Genomic DNA, 17,726 nt, shown 5'->3' with positions numbered 1-17,726 from the left:
AAATGCAGGTTGTACAGCAGTTAGAGCTACAGGTAAAATAAAATTTATTTTAATATTACCTCAGTATTAATCAAATCCAATTCTCGACAGCAATAAAAAATGAGTTCTGCTTTTCCCCCTATGATTGAAAACCAGCTTTCAAAACCTCCTTGTAGTAGTTTTAAAAACCCTCAACAGAAACTGCAGCTTCATTTCCTCTTTTCTAAACCGTAACTTGAAAAGAAATAGGAAACTTAAACAGGCTGACTGATTGGAAATCCATCAGTATGTATCTAATGCTATTTATACTCACCCAGGGGGGTGGAGGGAGGCGAGCGGAATGTGGTCCCCTTCATTTAGAGTTGTTGATACACGGGGGAAATGGTTGATGTTTATTTCAAAACGCTGCATGACCTGGCTTGTTTGGTGGTCTCTCATATACTAATACTCTCCATGTATTATTATTACTACTGTTTTTTTTTTCTTTTGCCATTTGTAGCAAATAATTTTTTTTTTTAAATGCCAAAAGGGGGATAAATGAGAATGTACTCAATGTGATGCAAAGGTATAACCTGTTTGTGTAACTGCCTTTCCAAATGTTTTTGAGTCCTTTCTGTCTCCCCGCACCTCGCTGCTCTGGCTGGGCAGCTTTGACAGTGTGTCTGTGTGTAGGCAAGAGGTTAACAAAGAAGGAGAAATTAAAACAATGTTGTACATTATATAGTTACCAGCTATTGAAAAACCTATTTTGTATGCAAGACAGCAGCGTAGAGATATATGGAAAGCCTTGGGCTAAGTACAGAAGATAATTACATTTGGAATTTTACTGAGTTAAGTCATTTATAGCTTCAAATAGTTGGAGAGAAAAATCAGCAAAACCACACTTAAACTTCTTGTTGTTACTTTTCCAGATAAGCATTTAAAAAAATGCCTTTTATCTTCTTATCTTACAAATTACCCTTTTTCTTTCATAGATATTTCTTAAATTTTACTTTCAGGAACACGCTGGTCATGACACTCTTTCACTATTAGCTGAAGCAATATAAACTATTTTAATACAAGTTTTATAAAAATCAAACTACCAGTCATAAAATATCAGAGTCTTGCAGAAAATGTTATGAGAAAGGGTCTGTTATTTTAACAAGTTTCTCGGGAATTAGGGAGAAAAAATCTGCAGTCTTCCTGGTAAACTGAGATATGAGATAATCTTTTACCAAGATGCAGTAATGTTCAGGCTGAAGGTAAATCTAGATTTTCCAGTTACAGTCAATTTGAAAAGCATTAATCCTTCTCTCCTGCAGTCGCTGGGAATCGCTGTGCCTGGAACTACAGGATTATGGCCTGTGTTAACAGTTGGGCAGGACAGAGATGATACTTGGTTGTCACCAATCCATAAGCTCTTGACAAAATTTGGGAAAGATTTACCAGTGGTGCATTCTACTGATTGTCAAAAGTGACTAATAGTTACAGCTTTCCACCCATTTAGTGCTAGGGAATACCTCAGCTTAGAGCCACTGCATGGGATGGCAGTATAAGGGCCCCAGGACAAGAACATAATTTCAAAGTGGTGGAAGAGCCAGAGAGTTCTGGATTTGTTTTTAACAATCATACTAGCACAGTAAACAGGATGAACTGGAGGATTAATTTAGACAGGGATGTTGGTAACAGAGTGAAACCATCCATGCATTGGCCAGCAAGGTTAGGTACAGGAGGAGAGGAGGAAGGTGATCCTGCTTCTGAAATGTGCCTGTAACTCCTCTCTTCTCCCTTTTCTTTTTATCCTGTGTATCGGTCCTCTGATACTTTGAAAAGAAAAGGAAAAATAATCTGCCTAAATATGCACGAGGATTTGGCTTCCAGTACCTAGTTTGTCTGGCTGTGACCTGATTTTGCTCAGAACCATCATAAAGCAGAAGGCTGGCCCAACAGCAGGGCTTTTAGTGATGTGATCTGCAGCACTCAACATGTTGTAGCAGGAGCAGCTGGACTAAGACCATTGACCTGATACTCCTGCAATGGAGCAGTTACCAGTGGGGTGGTGACAAGCCCTCTGACCAGCTGTTTGAGTTTGGTGAGCTAGATAGAAGAGGGACCCATAGCCTTTCCCATTTGACACATGGTAGTGAGCACTGATAAGAAGCTTTGCCTTCTAGTGGAGCTGTGAAGTATCCCATGCTGTTCAGGGTCCAGCATCATGACAAGGTCTGGGTGCTGCACCATTTCGTGCACAGCTCCCTCAAGACAGGAGTAGAATTTATGACATTCCTTCCACCTGAGAGATGCATTTAAGGTTTTGAGTGTCGTGGACCCAAATGCAAGCCTTTCTTTTCTTTATGCTCTTATTTGTTTTATACACAATAGTTTTAGCAGTGCCATTGACTTAGATAAGTGCAGTATCTTTTAAAGAAAGTAATTTTTACATCAACTTTTTTGGAAAAAGACAAAACAAACAAAAACCCAGAAAACAAAACAGGTCAGATCTGGTTTGTGTTTGGTTGCAAATGCCTCTTTGCAGAAGTATCTCAAAGCTTTGGGCTCAGCACTTCCATCACAAACATACTTAAAATATCACAGACAAGGTAGAGATCTTCTCATATTTCACTTTGTTTAAACCATCTTGACATGATCATTTGTTGTCTTTATAAATAGTGAGAATTGGGCTGCTGGGTAAAACACAAACACAGGAACATATCCCTATCCTTAGCTAGTTCTTAGCAGCACCACCTTTGAGTGAAAAAACATCCCAGAACGGCAACAAAGCTATGCTAAGTTTTAAAAAGTATCTCCTCATGGGAGAAAATGAAGACAGCTGGCCATTTTCAGTGTGTGAAAACACTCTTTGGGCCTGTTTTCCACTGACACTCTTGAAGTGGATCCTAAACCTTTCTAGTGCACAGCCCAACTAGGCACATAATGGAAGGAAAGAAGCTGTGTCTTGGTTGTCTCTTGCATTGTCCATGACCGGCTTCCTTCTCCTTTGTCCTTGGTATGTCCAGAATCCTGCTGCTGAAGTGATCTCTGTTCTCGTTGTTCTGGCCATGTTGCTCCTGTTGAATGCCCCTCACTGGGTTTCTGTTTTCACATTCCTGGTCCTCGCTGTTGTTTTCTTTCTTCCTGTGTTATTTCTCCATCATCTGTGCGTAATGCCTTCCCGTCTTGCTCCTTGGTTATCAGACTCCTGCCCCCTTACCTTGAGTTGCTTCTGGCCTGTGCTTTCTCTGCCTTCCCATTTCTACCTGTGTAGGTTTAGGATTTAACCTCTCTGGGGCAAGGCGTGTGTCCTGGTGTCCAAGTTTTCAAAGCATATACCTTTCTCTGGATGTGTTTCCTGTTGAACCACAGTCAGGCATCTGCATCATGGTTGTACCCCACAGAGGTGAGGGAAACCTCCCAAAATCAGGCGTATAATCAAGAACTGGGTGGCCAGCTGAAAACTCCCACCATGCAGAGCTTTCCAAATGGATATAGGAAGAAACAATGAGGCTGCAGATGGGACTGTGTTCTAGTCTTCAGACCCCTTCTACAGAGCAGATCCTTACATATACGGCAGCATAGTCCTTGCCCAAGAACACTGTCAGTAGATAAAGAGCATTTGCATGCGTGTATACCATTTCTGGAGTGTCTGGACTCCAGTGAGAGCCACCAGTGAGAATTTGCTCCCATCGGTGACCACACAAGACCTCATGGCTTCTTTTGTATGACCCCATTGACCTGAGGGGGCTACTAGTGACATTCTAGTTTTGTATCACTACTGCTTCTTGACCTAAGGGAAAAACAGTTTAAAGAAATTCTTCAGATTTTTTTACTTCTCTTCAGTGCTTTGAAACTGAGAGACCTCTATTTTTCATAATTTAAACTCCTGCCTAACTGGGTGAGTGTTTGAATTCCTAGACTATGACAAAATGCTAGCATGTGTCTGCCTGAAATGTCGAGAGGATCTTTAATAACCTCTGTCCACCAGAAACGGCGTTAAAAGCCTTGCTAAGATGATGAGTGAAAACACTGTGAACAAGGACCCCGGCCGCTCAGAGGGAGGTGCACCGCTCTGTTTGGCTGCAGGGGCCCGGAGGAAGCACGGCAGGGTGTGCCCAGGGCTGCCCGGGTGCCTTCCCTCCTGCCGCCGCACTGGTGCAGGCAGGAAGCTTTCAGGTGCCTGCCTTCTATTTATTTTGGCTAGAAGATGTTGTTCTTCTGCAGTAGCCTGCAGACCAGAATTTAATGCACAGATGACCCCGCCAAGCAGCCCGGTGCGCCCAGCAACTGCTACAGATGAGACATTGCACAACAGAGCTGTAGTGAGAGCACAGCTATTTCTTGGGTTTAATTTGTTTTGTGTGAAGCACGGCAGCTGAGGGGTGAGACCTCTCCTTTCTCTGAAGAGGTCCTCAGAGGACTCTCAGAGGGAGAAGTTTCTGCTGCAGTGCTATGAAAAGAGCCCGTCGCTGCTCTTTGGCTCTTCTGTGAAGTCAGGCACAGATCTGGTGATGAGATTGCAGATGTGCTGTGAGTGTCAGGTTCTCTCTCTTGCCATTGAGGGTTTTGACCAAGAAAAGAGCAGCTGTTAGAAAAGCCCAGTGATTTTGCTTTTACACTTCCAGAGCACACAGTGGTCACACCATTTTTTCCTGTATTTAATTCCTGTCTTGGAAACCCATGTGCCAAGTTTTATCCTATCACAGCACCTTTCTGGCACAGTCAGAAGCCCCTCGCCTTGCAAACAGCAACACAACCTTGACCATAATGGGGATTTATGACCAAGTCTCCTTTTATATACACTTAGCCCAACTTTATTGTTGCAAACAGATGATGGTGATAAGGTGGGCAGGTTGTTTAAAGTGTTGCTGGAATGTGAACACAGTTCTCCTCTTGGCGCTGGGAATCTGGCTTGTCTAAAGCAAAAAGTCTGCAAAAGTTGTCATTTGTGAGAACCTGGTCCAAGTCCTGCTGGAAACAGGAGCTTTTACATTGGGCATATAGGTTAATAACACCCCTTTTTTCATTAGTATTATTTCTTAATATTTTTCCACCATATTTTTTTTTAAAGCAGCTGGAAAAAGTCCTGTTGCACATACAAAAAAATGGTTCCCCAAAATAATGAAGTTTAGTGTCTGTCCTGTGCATTGAAATGCATTGGGATGCCTTCTTGGCTAAGGATGTGTATGGTGTGATCCCAAGGCAGCAGCTGTGGCCTGGTTCAAATCTTAACCTTAAAGTAAAACAGACATCCAGAGCAGGAGCTTTGCCGTAGCTCTTGGGCATGATGTGACCCATGAGGAAGAGTGAAAGTATTGGTCCTGTGGCTTTGGGTGCCTTGAGACGAGTGCTCTGAGGCGGTTTCTGTACGCTGTTAGCCCTTCCCATCCTGCCGCCTGCAGCTGTATGCCAAAGGGATGCTGGCAACCCACCCTGCTGCTCCTGCCCATGCTCAGGGTGCCGCTGCTCAGATTCCCAGGCTGGCTGCCCTGGGTGACCCACTGAGGGGCTGTGCCACCTTCTCAAGTAAAAGCAAGATGCTTTCAAGAGCTGAGGCTGCCTGCCATGCCCCATGGAGGTGCCTCATGTGGTTTAACCACTGCTGTCTCTGCATTTGCTGCACATGCCACAAGGCCTGTAGGTGCTGTAAAAGCCATGCTCCATTTGTGCCACTTATTTTCTGGTCTGAAAGGAGGCAGAGGCATCTCAGAGCTGCTGCCTCGCTTGCTTTTCGCCGTGCCTCCTGAGCTGGAGTGGGGCTGGTTAATAAACATGATTCACTGTTGTCTTTTAGCTGTCAGGGCTAGAGTGAAGCTCTTGGTGCCAGCAGGTCTAGCTCTTCTCACTCGAGGGCTAATGCATTTTGCTTTAGGAAATAGTGACACCCAGCACCATGCTTTAGCTTTACCTCACGAATAGACCATATACAATTTCAAAACTACTCAGCAATAAAACTCTTCTGTCTCATGCCTTGGTGCCAGCTGTTTAATTAGGAATAAGCAGAGACTGGGTTTTATTTGTGTGAATAACAGAGGATATTTCTTCCCCCCCCCCCTTTCAGCTTGCAAAAGATAAAGAGCGCCTGCAAGCCATGATGACACACCTGCATGTGAAGTCAACTGAACCAAAAGCCACCCCTCAGCCCGTAAGTACCGAACTGTGCCAAAAGCAAATAAAATCTCACAGCAAACCTCTCTTTCCTGTTCCCCACTGGGGCACATGATGCAAAGCGTGGACCGCTTCAGAGCTGGCCATGGTGATGAGATGCAAAGTGCTGCTTTGCAGAAGGCACTGCCATGGGCACCTGGGTTTCCTCATCCCCTTCTCTTCAGGGAGTTTGAAAGTTGTTTTGCTTTAAAGCTGATGCATTGAGCTTTTTTTCTGGCCTTACGTAGTAGCCTGTAAGTTGCTTTGCATCAGTCCAACTTGTATGAAATCTTAGGAAGTGTTAGGAAGGAGATGTAATTAAATTATATGTAGTATATTTATTCTGCTTTCTCCCTGTCTGACAGACATTTACAGTAGAAGAGACTCTAGCTGCATGTTTTGATGTTAATCGCGGTTAACCAGTATCAAGTTTTATACTGTTGAAACTGAGACAAGAAACCTTCTCTGCCCCAGATTGCCCTTTAAAAAAGAGGCTGCAGGGGAAGCAAGTAGCTCTGCAGCCCAAGAAAACTCTTGGGTAGCCCCAAACACAGACAGACCCACCATCTCATTTCCTGACCAAAATGACTCTTCTTCAGCTGTTGTTTTCTCCCAACCTCTTAATGCTGAAAATGTTTCTCAGAACTTCCAACGATTATTCGAAATGGAGAGAGTGCTTTGCTTCCTGATTTTAAGATTTGTAAGATTTAAAGGTACACTGGCTTTATTTGATTTTGCTTTGAGTCATTGTGTGAAAATTAATTGAGCGTTGACAATCTATAGTTAGTACTAGCAATTTTAATCAATATGCAATGATGCAGCATAATGACAAAGTATTGGTTTATCTGTTTTGACTGATTTTTTTTCTATAAATAAAGCAAACACACACCCATATATGTGTGATTTATGGTGATGGAAATAAAAAGGAGTCAGACTATTAACCCAGCAAATATGGTAGCCTGCCAAGATGCAGTTGGTAGACAAAATTAATGTCTGAAACAGAACACATTACAGAGATAGAGAACATAAAATCATTAAACACTTCGCGCACACATTTTTACTAGAAAAGGATTTCTCAGTTTCCATGTAGTTGGAAATAAATGGCTGCAGAAGTGCATAGGGAGGCTACTAGACAGAAAATTGCAGGCTATTCAGCAACACTGGAGCACATGTCAAAGTCAACCGGAAATTTCGGTGCCTTCTTGGAGAGAGTTGAGTGGTAGGTATAAACCCTTCCATTTAAGCTGTTGAGATACCTAAAATTGCCTGATCTGGTGGATACCAGCCCTCTAGAGTAGAACTACTTACAGTGTCTATAAAAATAGCATTCTTCTAGTTCCTCGCATCCATCTCAGCCTGAATGCAAATGCTTCAGTGCATTGTTGGCAAAGTATGTAGACCCAACAGAATGGGGAGGAGGTTTGGTTTCTATAGCTCTTACTGGATTAAAAATTAAAACAGCGGAATAATCTGGAAGTCTCAGAGCACTCTGCCTTGAGGCCTTTCATAACAGCGGTGCCCCTCAGGAGGAAGGATTAAAAACTAAAGGGAGGAAATCATAGGGAGGCGAGCAGCATTTGGCAAAGCAGCTCATGATCGATGCTCGGCCGCGGAGGGCAGGGAGCTTTCGCGGGTGTTGTAGGCTATGGAGATACCAGGCGGTGTCGCCAGGAAGATTGCTGTTAACAGCTAATAAACAGGGAAAAGCAGTGGGGAAAAAAAAGTGAACGCAGGGGGAAAAGGGCTGTCTTGATTAGTATTAAAAATGTTTTACATTCTGGAAAATTATAGCTTTGTTGGGGACCTCCTACTAAATTTATTTTTAACTGCTCTATTGAAAATTCTGTACCACTAGTCAACATTATCTCTCAGTTGCTCAGCACAGTGTTTCTTTATTAAAAGAAATAGGCATGAATATTTTTGACTGAAAAATTAATAGCTTTTGAATTCATACACAGCAGGTTTTCTTTTGCAAAGAAGTCCAATATCGCTGCACAGCACTTCTATAACCATTTATTTAGAGTCCAAGTCAAACCTTTGACAGCTAGAGCAGTGTTACAAGCCAACATAAAGAACTCCAAGATGTAAACCAACAATAGGCAGTCTGTGTGAGGTTTGCCATTGTCAAATACATAGATTGTTTGGATTAGTTTATGTAAATGTACTGTTGTATTACCCTTTGGAAAAAAAAAGATCACATTTGTGTATGAAAAGTGGTTTCGTTCACAGGCAGCATTATAAATTCCTTATCCTTTAACTTACATGTTAGAAGTAAAAATTGGTGCCTGACAGGCCTATATTGTGTGGCACTCTGTTGTTGGATTGAAACTGCCTTCTTTTCATTTATTGAAATATAGAAAAATTTATTATAGATACCATCTGATAAATCAGAAATTATTAAAATATGTATAGGTGAAGCATTTGAAAATTAATTATAAAATGTAGAAGTATAGTGTTTTGCATAAATTGTGCTTTCCTAGTGAAAAAAATACACAGGCATTGCATAGGCTGTGCTAGACCCTAGTCCTTTTAACTCAGTGGGATAGGACTTTGGTAAAAAAGATCTGATGACCATTATTGCAGTGCAAAGTATTCTTTACATCCAGTAATTAATTTTTTTCTGCCAACATAACTAATGCAAGGTGTACATTAGAATTAATATATTACAGTACATCAGTGATTTTAAAGGAAAGAGCGGATGCAAATCCAAACATAGCAGTGAATCGGGATTTAAAATTACAGCCTTTTTGTGACTGAGGAAATGTTTTTACTCTGCTTAAAGGATCTTAATGCTTGTTTTTAAACTGTTTTGTTGCTGGCAGGTAAAATTGGTGACTGAGTGTCCATGTTAACCTCATGCTGTTTGTAATCCACACTGACCATTAGTTGTCTTTGCCTTTTGGGCTTCAGGCAGTAGATGAGCAGCTGGGTTTAGACCAGGTAGATCACAACCTGGTCCTTAATGGTTGTGCATCAATTCAGAACTTGCCCAGCTTCAGAGCAGGGGTTGCGTGTACCAGGATAGCTGTGCCCTTCCATCCCATTTGGGTGGCTTCTAGCTCCTTCCAGTAATTTTAACCTTGGGAAGGGTGATGGAGTGGTCCATGCATTTCACTACAGCAGTCCACCAAAACATCTCTTCAATAGAACTCTTTAGTCCTGTTAAAGCCGATGAGATTTTATCGTGTTCTTACATGGTGTAGTGGTGGATGGCCTAAACCGCTGCGAGCTAGGGTGGAGGTGATGTCTGGTGTACCGCAAAGGGCAGCAATGAGCTGCAGTGCTCAGGGCCACATTCAAAAGTGTCCAGCTTTATAATTAAAGTACCCAGTGGTGCAGCACTTTAAAAGAAAGTGGAAGTATCTCACAACTCGGAACAGGCAAATTTGTTCCCAGTTACTGCTACAAGTGTTGTTTTGGTGGTACTAAAGGGCCTGAATATAGCAAGAACAAAGTTCTCTGTGCAGCAGTAGGCTGTGACATTTTTTGTATGGTGATCTTCTTTTTTTCAAGGTAAAACCCAAAAAAACCCTACCAAAACCACAACACAAAAGCCAGATTGATTTCTTAAGAATTGTCATTCTGGTTTTGCTATTAAGATGCCTTCCCCTACATGCTGTTTTCATTGGTGTTAGAGATCAGCGTAATAGGTTGAAATGGAAATGTGCTTTCTTTTGGGGGATTAACATATGTTGAAGTTCATAGGAAGGGAGGGAAAAGGAAAAAGCATCAAGCAACAAGTAATTCTGCATAGTGGGTGCTATAGCCGTCTTTAAAAATAGACAGAAAACTGTGAGAGAAACTTTTGGCACTTTAAATAAGATGCACTGTTAAATATCCCTTCTATGTATTTTTTTACCCTAACCATAGCAGTTATGATTGTTTTGAAATACTGTTTTTAGCAACTGTAATAACAAAGCATTAAAAAAAAAAGTCTTTTAACTGTTGAGGTAATGACTGAGCATTTTAGCTGCTGCAGCCGGACTTTATAGTTTGAAAAAATAACGATACGCAGCAATAAAGAGAGATTCTCAAGCACAACAAAAGCTGTTTTTATATACTGGTTTTCATTAAGTCTCACTCCTCAGCTTTGGTTTCCTTAGTATTCCTGCCAATAACAACACCTGCTAAGTGATTGCTGCCTGCCAGGCTCCTCATCTAATACACTAATGTGTCCAGGCTGAAATGGGAGAGGAAGACACAGCATTTAACACAGTTTCAGGCCCAGTGTTAGCTTTCTCTCCCACCCTGGGTGTCAAGAAAAGGAATCTCTACTTTGGAGTGTTTCAGGCCCAGGAAATCAGTACGGATAAATCCTCAGTCCCAGCTGGGACCAGAGCAGCAGCATCTATTGCAGAAGAGTCACTGACCTGCAGCAGTGGGTATGGCCCCACCATCACATTTAGAAACATATATATGTATATGTACACATATATATATGTATACATATATATATGTACACACACATGTATACATACACATAAAATTTTTTTTTTTTTTCTTCTAAAAAGATATTTAGGAGCTTTTTCATGTCCAGCCACCATTGTCATGCAAAATGTTTACACAAAAAGAAATCAGACAGCCTTAGTGGGAGAGCCACTTAACTGGAAATCTGTTTTACAGGGTGAAGGAGAAAGTTACCTCTCTGCCTTCTTTATATCTAAAGAAAATAAAGATACTCCGTCTTCACCTTTAATAGGAGGACATGCCTATTTCTGAAAAGAGTTAATAATAAAATCCTAAGCAGGATATTGAACGCTAAAACAGCTACAGTATTTGTGATTAAGTTAAAACAGTATGAGGAAATGTTCTCAAAACTCAGAACTGAACAAAGCACCCAATGAGGTTCAGTGACTGAATGTGCAGAATTTTGGGACCTAAAACTGTTGTGGGCTTTGGTGGTTTTCCTGTTGGTGTTTTTTTATTTCTTGGTGTTTGGGGGTTTTTGGCTCATGTGATCGCTTGCTTTTTTTTTCCATTAAAGGCTGGAGGAAATCCTCCCCCATCCCCAGTACAAACATTACGAAATCATTTAACCCTTTGGTGCAGGGGCTGTACTCTCCACTGTACTTGGAGGGTGCCCCATGTTGTGCCTTACTGCAGTACAAGAGTTCCTGCTCGTTGGGGTGCTCACTCCGTGACTTCGGCTCCCTTCCCCTCTGCCAGCAATGCTACCTCCTCCAAAAATTGCGGTATGTGGGAAACAGGCTGCGCACAAAATACCAATACGATCAACTTTTCTAATCATAGTAGCTTGTTTTTAAATAGAAAATGCAAACAGGGAGAAACTGTGTCAAGTTTCCATCAGGAAAAGAAACCCTCCCAGCCCGGTCCCTCCCTGATTTTTGCCCTGCACAATCACCCATGGCTGCGTTCACGTTTCTAATTGATGCCAATATTAAGATTTAATAGTTTACCATTCGGATTAATAATTCAAGATGGCAACAAAACCAACACCATTCATAATTTGTTATTCTGCTCTAATTCACAACCGATTTTTCAGCCTTTGCGCTATAGATGCAACAAAGGAAGCAGCTGCGAAAGTCTGCGGGAGGAGCGCAGCCCTCTCCTCCCTTACCCTATCTCATGTTTTGGTAACAGCACAGGCAGGGATGGACCCCGGCTGGAAGAGGAGAGTGTCATCAAATAAAACACAGAAAAAGGAAGAACTTCACTAGCGATCGACAAGGTCGTGTTTCATTAACTTGTTGGTTCAGGCTTGCAAATGGTTGTCGGAGGTGAAACGCAGCAGACTCTGTGCGTTCCAGCTTTTTGTTCTCTCCTTCCTCACAGACTGCAGTCATGTTTAATTTGGAAACTGGGCTCCTTTGGCAAATTAGCAATTAGAACAATTTTGTGGGAATATGTATATGTGTCATTAGGTTTCCTGCAAATTAATAGCAAGAGCAGAGGTCAGGCAGAAATTTTCCACTTGACTGCAGCTCCTCTGTTGAGATTTGGCACTTTGTTTTGGAACGGCCACAGCTGCTCAAAGCCACAGTCTTCCTTTAGGAACTGTCTTTTAATTAGTTTACCTCATAGCCATTATTACAAATATTACTGCCTCCCCTCCTTGAAATAAAATTACTGTTTCTACAAAATATTCCAGTGACATCTTGCACCACTGCACATTGATGGTGGGGTCACTTGGATGCAGCATTTAATCATTAGATCACCTCTATAAGCATCTCCTAATTAGAGTCCTTACAATACAATTTTATCTGGTAATTAGCTGAGATTGGCTGCTTCCTCTGTAGCTTATTAGTGGCAGCCCAGCAGTGGGTGTGAATCACGGTGTCATTTGTCAAGCCTGTTAAAGCCCCCCCTCCTTTGCTCGTCCTCTTCTGTGTTTATTCCTACTTGCTACCTATGCTGAAAAGCCTTAAGAAATTTAACTCAATTCAGATTCTTTAAGCAGGGAACGGTGACCTTTGTGGATCTTTTCTCGCAGTTCCCTAGTAGAAACAGATTAAATGTTAAGTTTTTGCACACTAAAAAAGGAAGGGGACTCTTTTGAAATGGAGTAGTTGGAGCCGTAATGATGAAGCACGAGCAGTGATCTTTGCAACAGGAGGGCCTGGCTGCCGAGCCTGCACTGGAGATGGGTTCTTAAAATTGATGCAGATTTGCTCACAGTTATTGGACTGTTAAAATGTCCATTTAGAAACTGAGATAAAATACAGTAGATTTAACTTCATGGTGAGACCTGTCAGTTGTACTGTAATTATCGTCACTGGTCCTTTTATCATATGTAATAGATGGATAACAGGGAGACATTACTATATACATGTCCCTAATCAGTGTCCTTAAATCATGCCAGTCAACAATCGGACCGGGCGGCATGTGGCGGCAGTGCTGGCCCCACAGGGTCTGGGAAGGCATGCTTACCTCCACGCTGCCGATAGCGGTTCACGCTGGTGTGGGAGTCGCTGGGAAATCAATACCCATATTTCACCGCCTTTCACCATCCCTAGCTGGGTTCATGCTCTCCGGCTTTGCCCTGAAGTGTTAAGCGTTTCCCACTGGAAGGCGAAGCATTGGTTGTAAGCCCCTGCTCAGGGGTGGGGTGTTTGCAGGTCCTCTGCTCACCACCTTCTTTCTTTGGAGATGCTTATGCGCCATTGCAGCCATACAGCGCTGGGTGTTTGTGGCTGGGGCTTCCCTATGCTTGCTCCTTCTCAGTCCAGGGGGAAAGAGCAGTCACAATTTGCCTGTTGCTCAGCTGTGCCCTTTCTGTGGGCAGTGGACTTTTTGTGTCAATATCCTTTCTGTAATATTAGAGCCTTTTATTTTACACTACCTTTGTTTTACACTACCTATTATTTTTATAAAGAAACGTTATTTGTGGCTATTAACTCATATGAGGGGTGCTAATAGGAGTTTTCTTATCTGCTTAGTTTCATGCGAGGAAAATTAATACAGTGCCTTATGGATAAACATGAGATATTTGGGGGCATAGCCGAGTACTGCGCCTTGCCTTCATCTGAAAAGGTTTCATGTCAGGCAAAAAGGAATTTTAATAACGAGCAAAAGTTGTAAAATATTTTCCCTTTAAATTCAGTAGGAATTCTGCTACTGACTTCAGTGGGGTCAGGATTTCACCAATATTACTCACAAAACTGCCTAAGAGAAGGAAATGTGGAAGTAGTCAAAGAGCCCTTTTCTCAGTCGTCTTTTCTGATGTTGTAGTTAAGGGATCAGACTGCTTGTTTAAAATACTTCAGCAGGAGTGACCTACTGAGATGGAGAATCATCTTTCAAAGGATGGTGTAGGGCAAAAAGAAAGGGTCAGGGAGGAATGTGGATGCTGGTTGTATAAATAGGGTTGTGTATTGAAAGCACTTGAGTTGGAGCTGGGTTTGATGCACAACCGTGGAGGCAGTTGTGTCTTACAGCCTGAGGTGGCAAACTGCCATTTATCCTGGGCTGGGCTTCATGCAGGTAATGGCGATACCTTCTGTCCTGGGAGGAAAAAGAAGAGTGGTGCCACTTCTGCAGGACTGAGTCCTTGCAGTATTTCATGCAGTGTGATTAATTAAATTATTCCAGTGTTAACCTACTCTGGGCTTTGCTTTTAAAATGGATGAACGGAGGGGAAGAAAGAAAAAGCCTAAATGCTGAACAGAGAGATGGAGTTTCTCCCTAGTACATCCCTAGGAAAGTCTTGCCTTTTATTTTAAGCCTGATGCCTTCAGTAAAATATCCAAGACGACTGATTAGAAGCTATGCATAATGACAGCATGGAAATAAGAGATGTGTGGGGTTTAGACTGTGAAACAATGTAACTAAAAGAAAATACTGAAGTTATTATGTGCTGTGTGAGATCTTGTTCTAAGGTTTAGATAAAAATTCACGATTTGGAGTTCCAGCAACGGGCTACATTATTCTTTCTTTAAATCTCTTCAGAAATGTATATATTTATTTCACTTTACTGGCTCCTGATGGAGATGTTACAACAGCACTTGGAGCTGAAGCAAGTACTCTTTGCTTCAAACTGAGGAAGACTCCGTTACCAAGAATTTTCTTTGCAGCCTTCCATTAGCCAGAAATGCCATTTGTAACGAAACCTTCGTCCTTCCCTTCACAGCTGAATCTGGTATCGAGCGTCACGCTTTCCAAGACTGCATCCGAGGCGTCTCCACAGAGCTTACCTCATACTCCCACCACCCCAACTGCGCCCATCACTCCTGTCACGCAGGGACCGTCGGTCATCACTACCACAAGCATGCACAATGTCGGACCCATCCGGAGGCGGTACTCGGATAAATACAATGTCCCCATTTCTTCAGGTAAAGTGGTTCTGATGGTGTGGCCCCTTTGGTGGGGCAGCTTGTGTTGCCTGAATCCCGGCAGCAGCAGGCTGTGATGATAACAGAACAACTGCTCTTATTTAGCAGATATTGCCCAGAACCAAGAATTTTATAAGAACGCAGAAGTTAGACCACCATTCACATATGCATCTTTAATTAGACAGGTAAGCTGAGCCAAACGTGCATTTGGATTAGGAAAAAACTATCTCCCTATATGTGCACATTCTGGATTAAATAGATTTTCAAACCTTTGGTATGTAAGCGTGCTCAAATGCTCAAACCTTTACTATAAGGGTTTTTAGAACTGCAATATATAACATAATTGCTTTTGATTAAGTATTACAATACGATGTGATTATTAGGAAATTCATTTCACACAACAGTGAAAATGAGCCTGTTTAAAGATGGCAAGTCAATTATCACAAGCTACAGTAATCTCTGATCCCTAGAATTAATCTGAGCTCTAAATAATTACTGAGCTTTAATCAGCTAGTGAAATGTTTTGCATTTCTCTTTGATTCTGCTTTATGAATGACTGATAAATTAATATTTCTGTAAGGAAACAGAAATAAAAACTCAAAACAATTAGATAATTCCATTTTGAATTTTGCCATTGAACTGTTAAATACAGCCATTAATCTTAGTTCATATTGTGAAAAACCTCCTTCAGGTTTTTTGCTCCAAATCTCTTCTTCTTTTTTCCTTTCTTCCTTTTTTTCCTTTCTGTATTTGGTAAAGTAAAACTGTGAGTGTATTTTGTACTGGTGTGCTCATAACTGATGTTGCAATCGCTTTGCTTCACAAGGCCATCCTCGAATCGCCAGAAAAACAGCTAACACTAAATGAAATCTACAACTGGTTCACGCGAATGTTTGCTTACTTCAGACGCAACGCAGCGACATGGAAGGTAAGCCTTGGCTCACCTGTGCCTCTTGCCTTTGCTGTCTGACATGTACAGAGCAGACGTTGCTGATGACATAACAAATTGTAATGATGTGTGGACATGAAAATGTAGATCGGCAGTTTTGACACACACTGGGTGCCTTATCTGCAGGAACAGTTTGATATTTGGCAGAAAAACTCTTCTGCCTTTGAAAACCACTAATTGAATCCCCATTATTGGCTTTTATGTTCAGGGATTATGTCACGAGTTCCTCTGTGTGGTTGCTGCTAGCAGTGAAACTCAAGCCCTTCAGCTGGAACGTATTAGGAAAGGAAAAAAAGGAGGTGAAGTTATTGTGTCAGAAGATATACTGTTTGTCCGTTAGTTATGCACACTGTAATCACAACGACCACTTTTTTCCCAAGGATCTATAGATCAGTGGATTTCTTTCCTCAATCAATTGACTCTTAACTGCATACACAGATCTGTTGCAAACCACCTTTTTTATAGTTTAAATTGCACAGCAGAAGCTTATTGAGCATAACATGGAAGAAGCAAGCTCCACAATAAGATAGGTGTTTTACAGAAATAAACTTGTTATTTGACACTTTAATTTCCTATCAGAACTACCTCAGATATTGCTAGATAAGAGGTCTGAGGAGTTAATTTTATTTGGTATTTTGGGGGGCCACTTCTTCTCTTACATGTGGCGTTAACAATAGCCATACTGGCTTCTGAAGCTTGTGCAATGACAAATGAATGAATCTAATAACAGGATCTTGTATTGCTGTAAAAATTGCACCCCTGGTACTGTGAGTTTCTCTTAATCTAGGCGACTTTGTTGCTCTCAAGCAACTTCATATGACCAGGTAGGATGAGTATGTTGCATATGTGCGGTTTCATCAGCTCCTGTTTTTCCTGTCTCAGTCTGCATTTACAGTTAATTCCTTTAGATGATAGAGCTAAAAATGGTCCTTGGAAGTTAGCTTGGGTTTTAGCAGCATATTTTGCTTTTAGTTCAGATCCCAAGACCATGTTGTACATTTTTAACCTTGGTCTAGAAACTCTTAGGTTCAGGAAAAGTCGCTATGATTGCTGCTTTGATTCTTCACTGAAGTTGGAAAACATGAGCAGTGTTTCACTTTGCAGCTTCCGTACTATCCAGAAAGGAAATTAACTTTCCCTGATTTAAGATCCTTTTAGACCTGCCTGTCTTTTGCTGCTGGAGTGGTTCCAGTAGGACTATTCAGCAGCTGCAGGTGTGGGTGCTGATGTAAAAATCCTATTTAATTCCAGGAGCAAAGGGAAGGGAAATGGGAGTGGAAGAAGGTAGCAGGCAGCCCTGGTTGTATTTCCTGCAAGGCTAGTCTTAGGAATTAGCTTTGTTCATCACATAAAATCTAGTCCCAGAAACCACATACACTTGCAGTCTGCAGAGGAGGACAAGGGAAACTGGGCTGCAGACCCTCGGGCTTGCAGAAGGGCAAGGTGTGTCCCAGGAAAGCTGATACCCTTTGGAGACCTTGTGCAGGTGCCCGCATCCTGCTTCACTTAACAGGGGAGAAGAGCTTCACCCCAGGTTCCACCAGCAAAATTTTCAACTGCTTCTAGTAATAGAGGTTTTCCTGCTGAAGACTGCTCAGATTTATGCCAGCCTTCAGGAGCAGCGGGGATGAAAATGCAGCTCTGGATTGGCATGATGGGAAGCCCACGGGGCGCAGAACAAGCACAAGGGGCTAATTGCAGAATCAGAATAATTTGAATATATACGTGCTGATTTGCATTCACCTTCAGCTAATGCTTGGGGGGCATTTAGGTTAGTGTTCCCCAAGTTTAGGGTCAGGGTTTGGTGTGAGCAAGCTTCCCTGAGCCCTCTTTTAAAAACACAGAAGAGTGCAGGAATAAAGACCTTTACAAAATGAACCTCTTTCCCA

At 42.0% G+C, this 17,726-nt stretch overlaps 1 protein-coding gene across 20 annotated transcripts in view; it reads left to right on the top strand.

Moving 5' to 3' along the window:
- FOXP1 (forkhead box P1) overlaps nt 1-17,726 on the top strand; it is a 387,258-nt gene that overhangs the window by 350,051 nt on the left and 19,481 nt on the right. For 17 of the 20 annotated variants that reach the window (XM_057422837.1, XM_057422843.1, XM_057422851.1 and 14 more), the window contains 5 exons: nt 1-32; nt 6,014-6,097; nt 14,687-14,888; nt 14,994-15,073; nt 15,715-15,816. The exon at nt 1-32 is cut by the window's left edge and continues 56 nt beyond it. In XM_057422837.1, coding sequence (XP_057278820.1) covers nt 1-32; nt 6,014-6,097; nt 14,687-14,888; nt 14,994-15,073; nt 15,715-15,816 — 500 coding nt within the window. The remainder of the gene's footprint in view (nt 33-6,013; nt 6,098-14,686; nt 14,889-14,993; nt 15,074-15,714; nt 15,817-17,726) is intronic. The other 3 variants (XM_057422849.1, XM_057422855.1, XM_057422856.1) reach the window with 1 other exon arrangement.

The sequence above is a fragment of the Pezoporus wallicus genome, unplaced genomic scaffold, assembly GCF_028554395.1.
Source record: "Pezoporus wallicus isolate ANWC-B61680 ecotype Strahan unplaced genomic scaffold, APGP_CSIRO_Pwel_v1 contig_7073, whole genome shotgun sequence".
NCBI classification, from domain to species: Eukaryota; Metazoa; Chordata; class Aves; order Psittaciformes; family Psittacidae; genus Pezoporus; species Pezoporus wallicus.
This window is presented reverse-complemented; position numbering and strand designations above follow the sequence as displayed.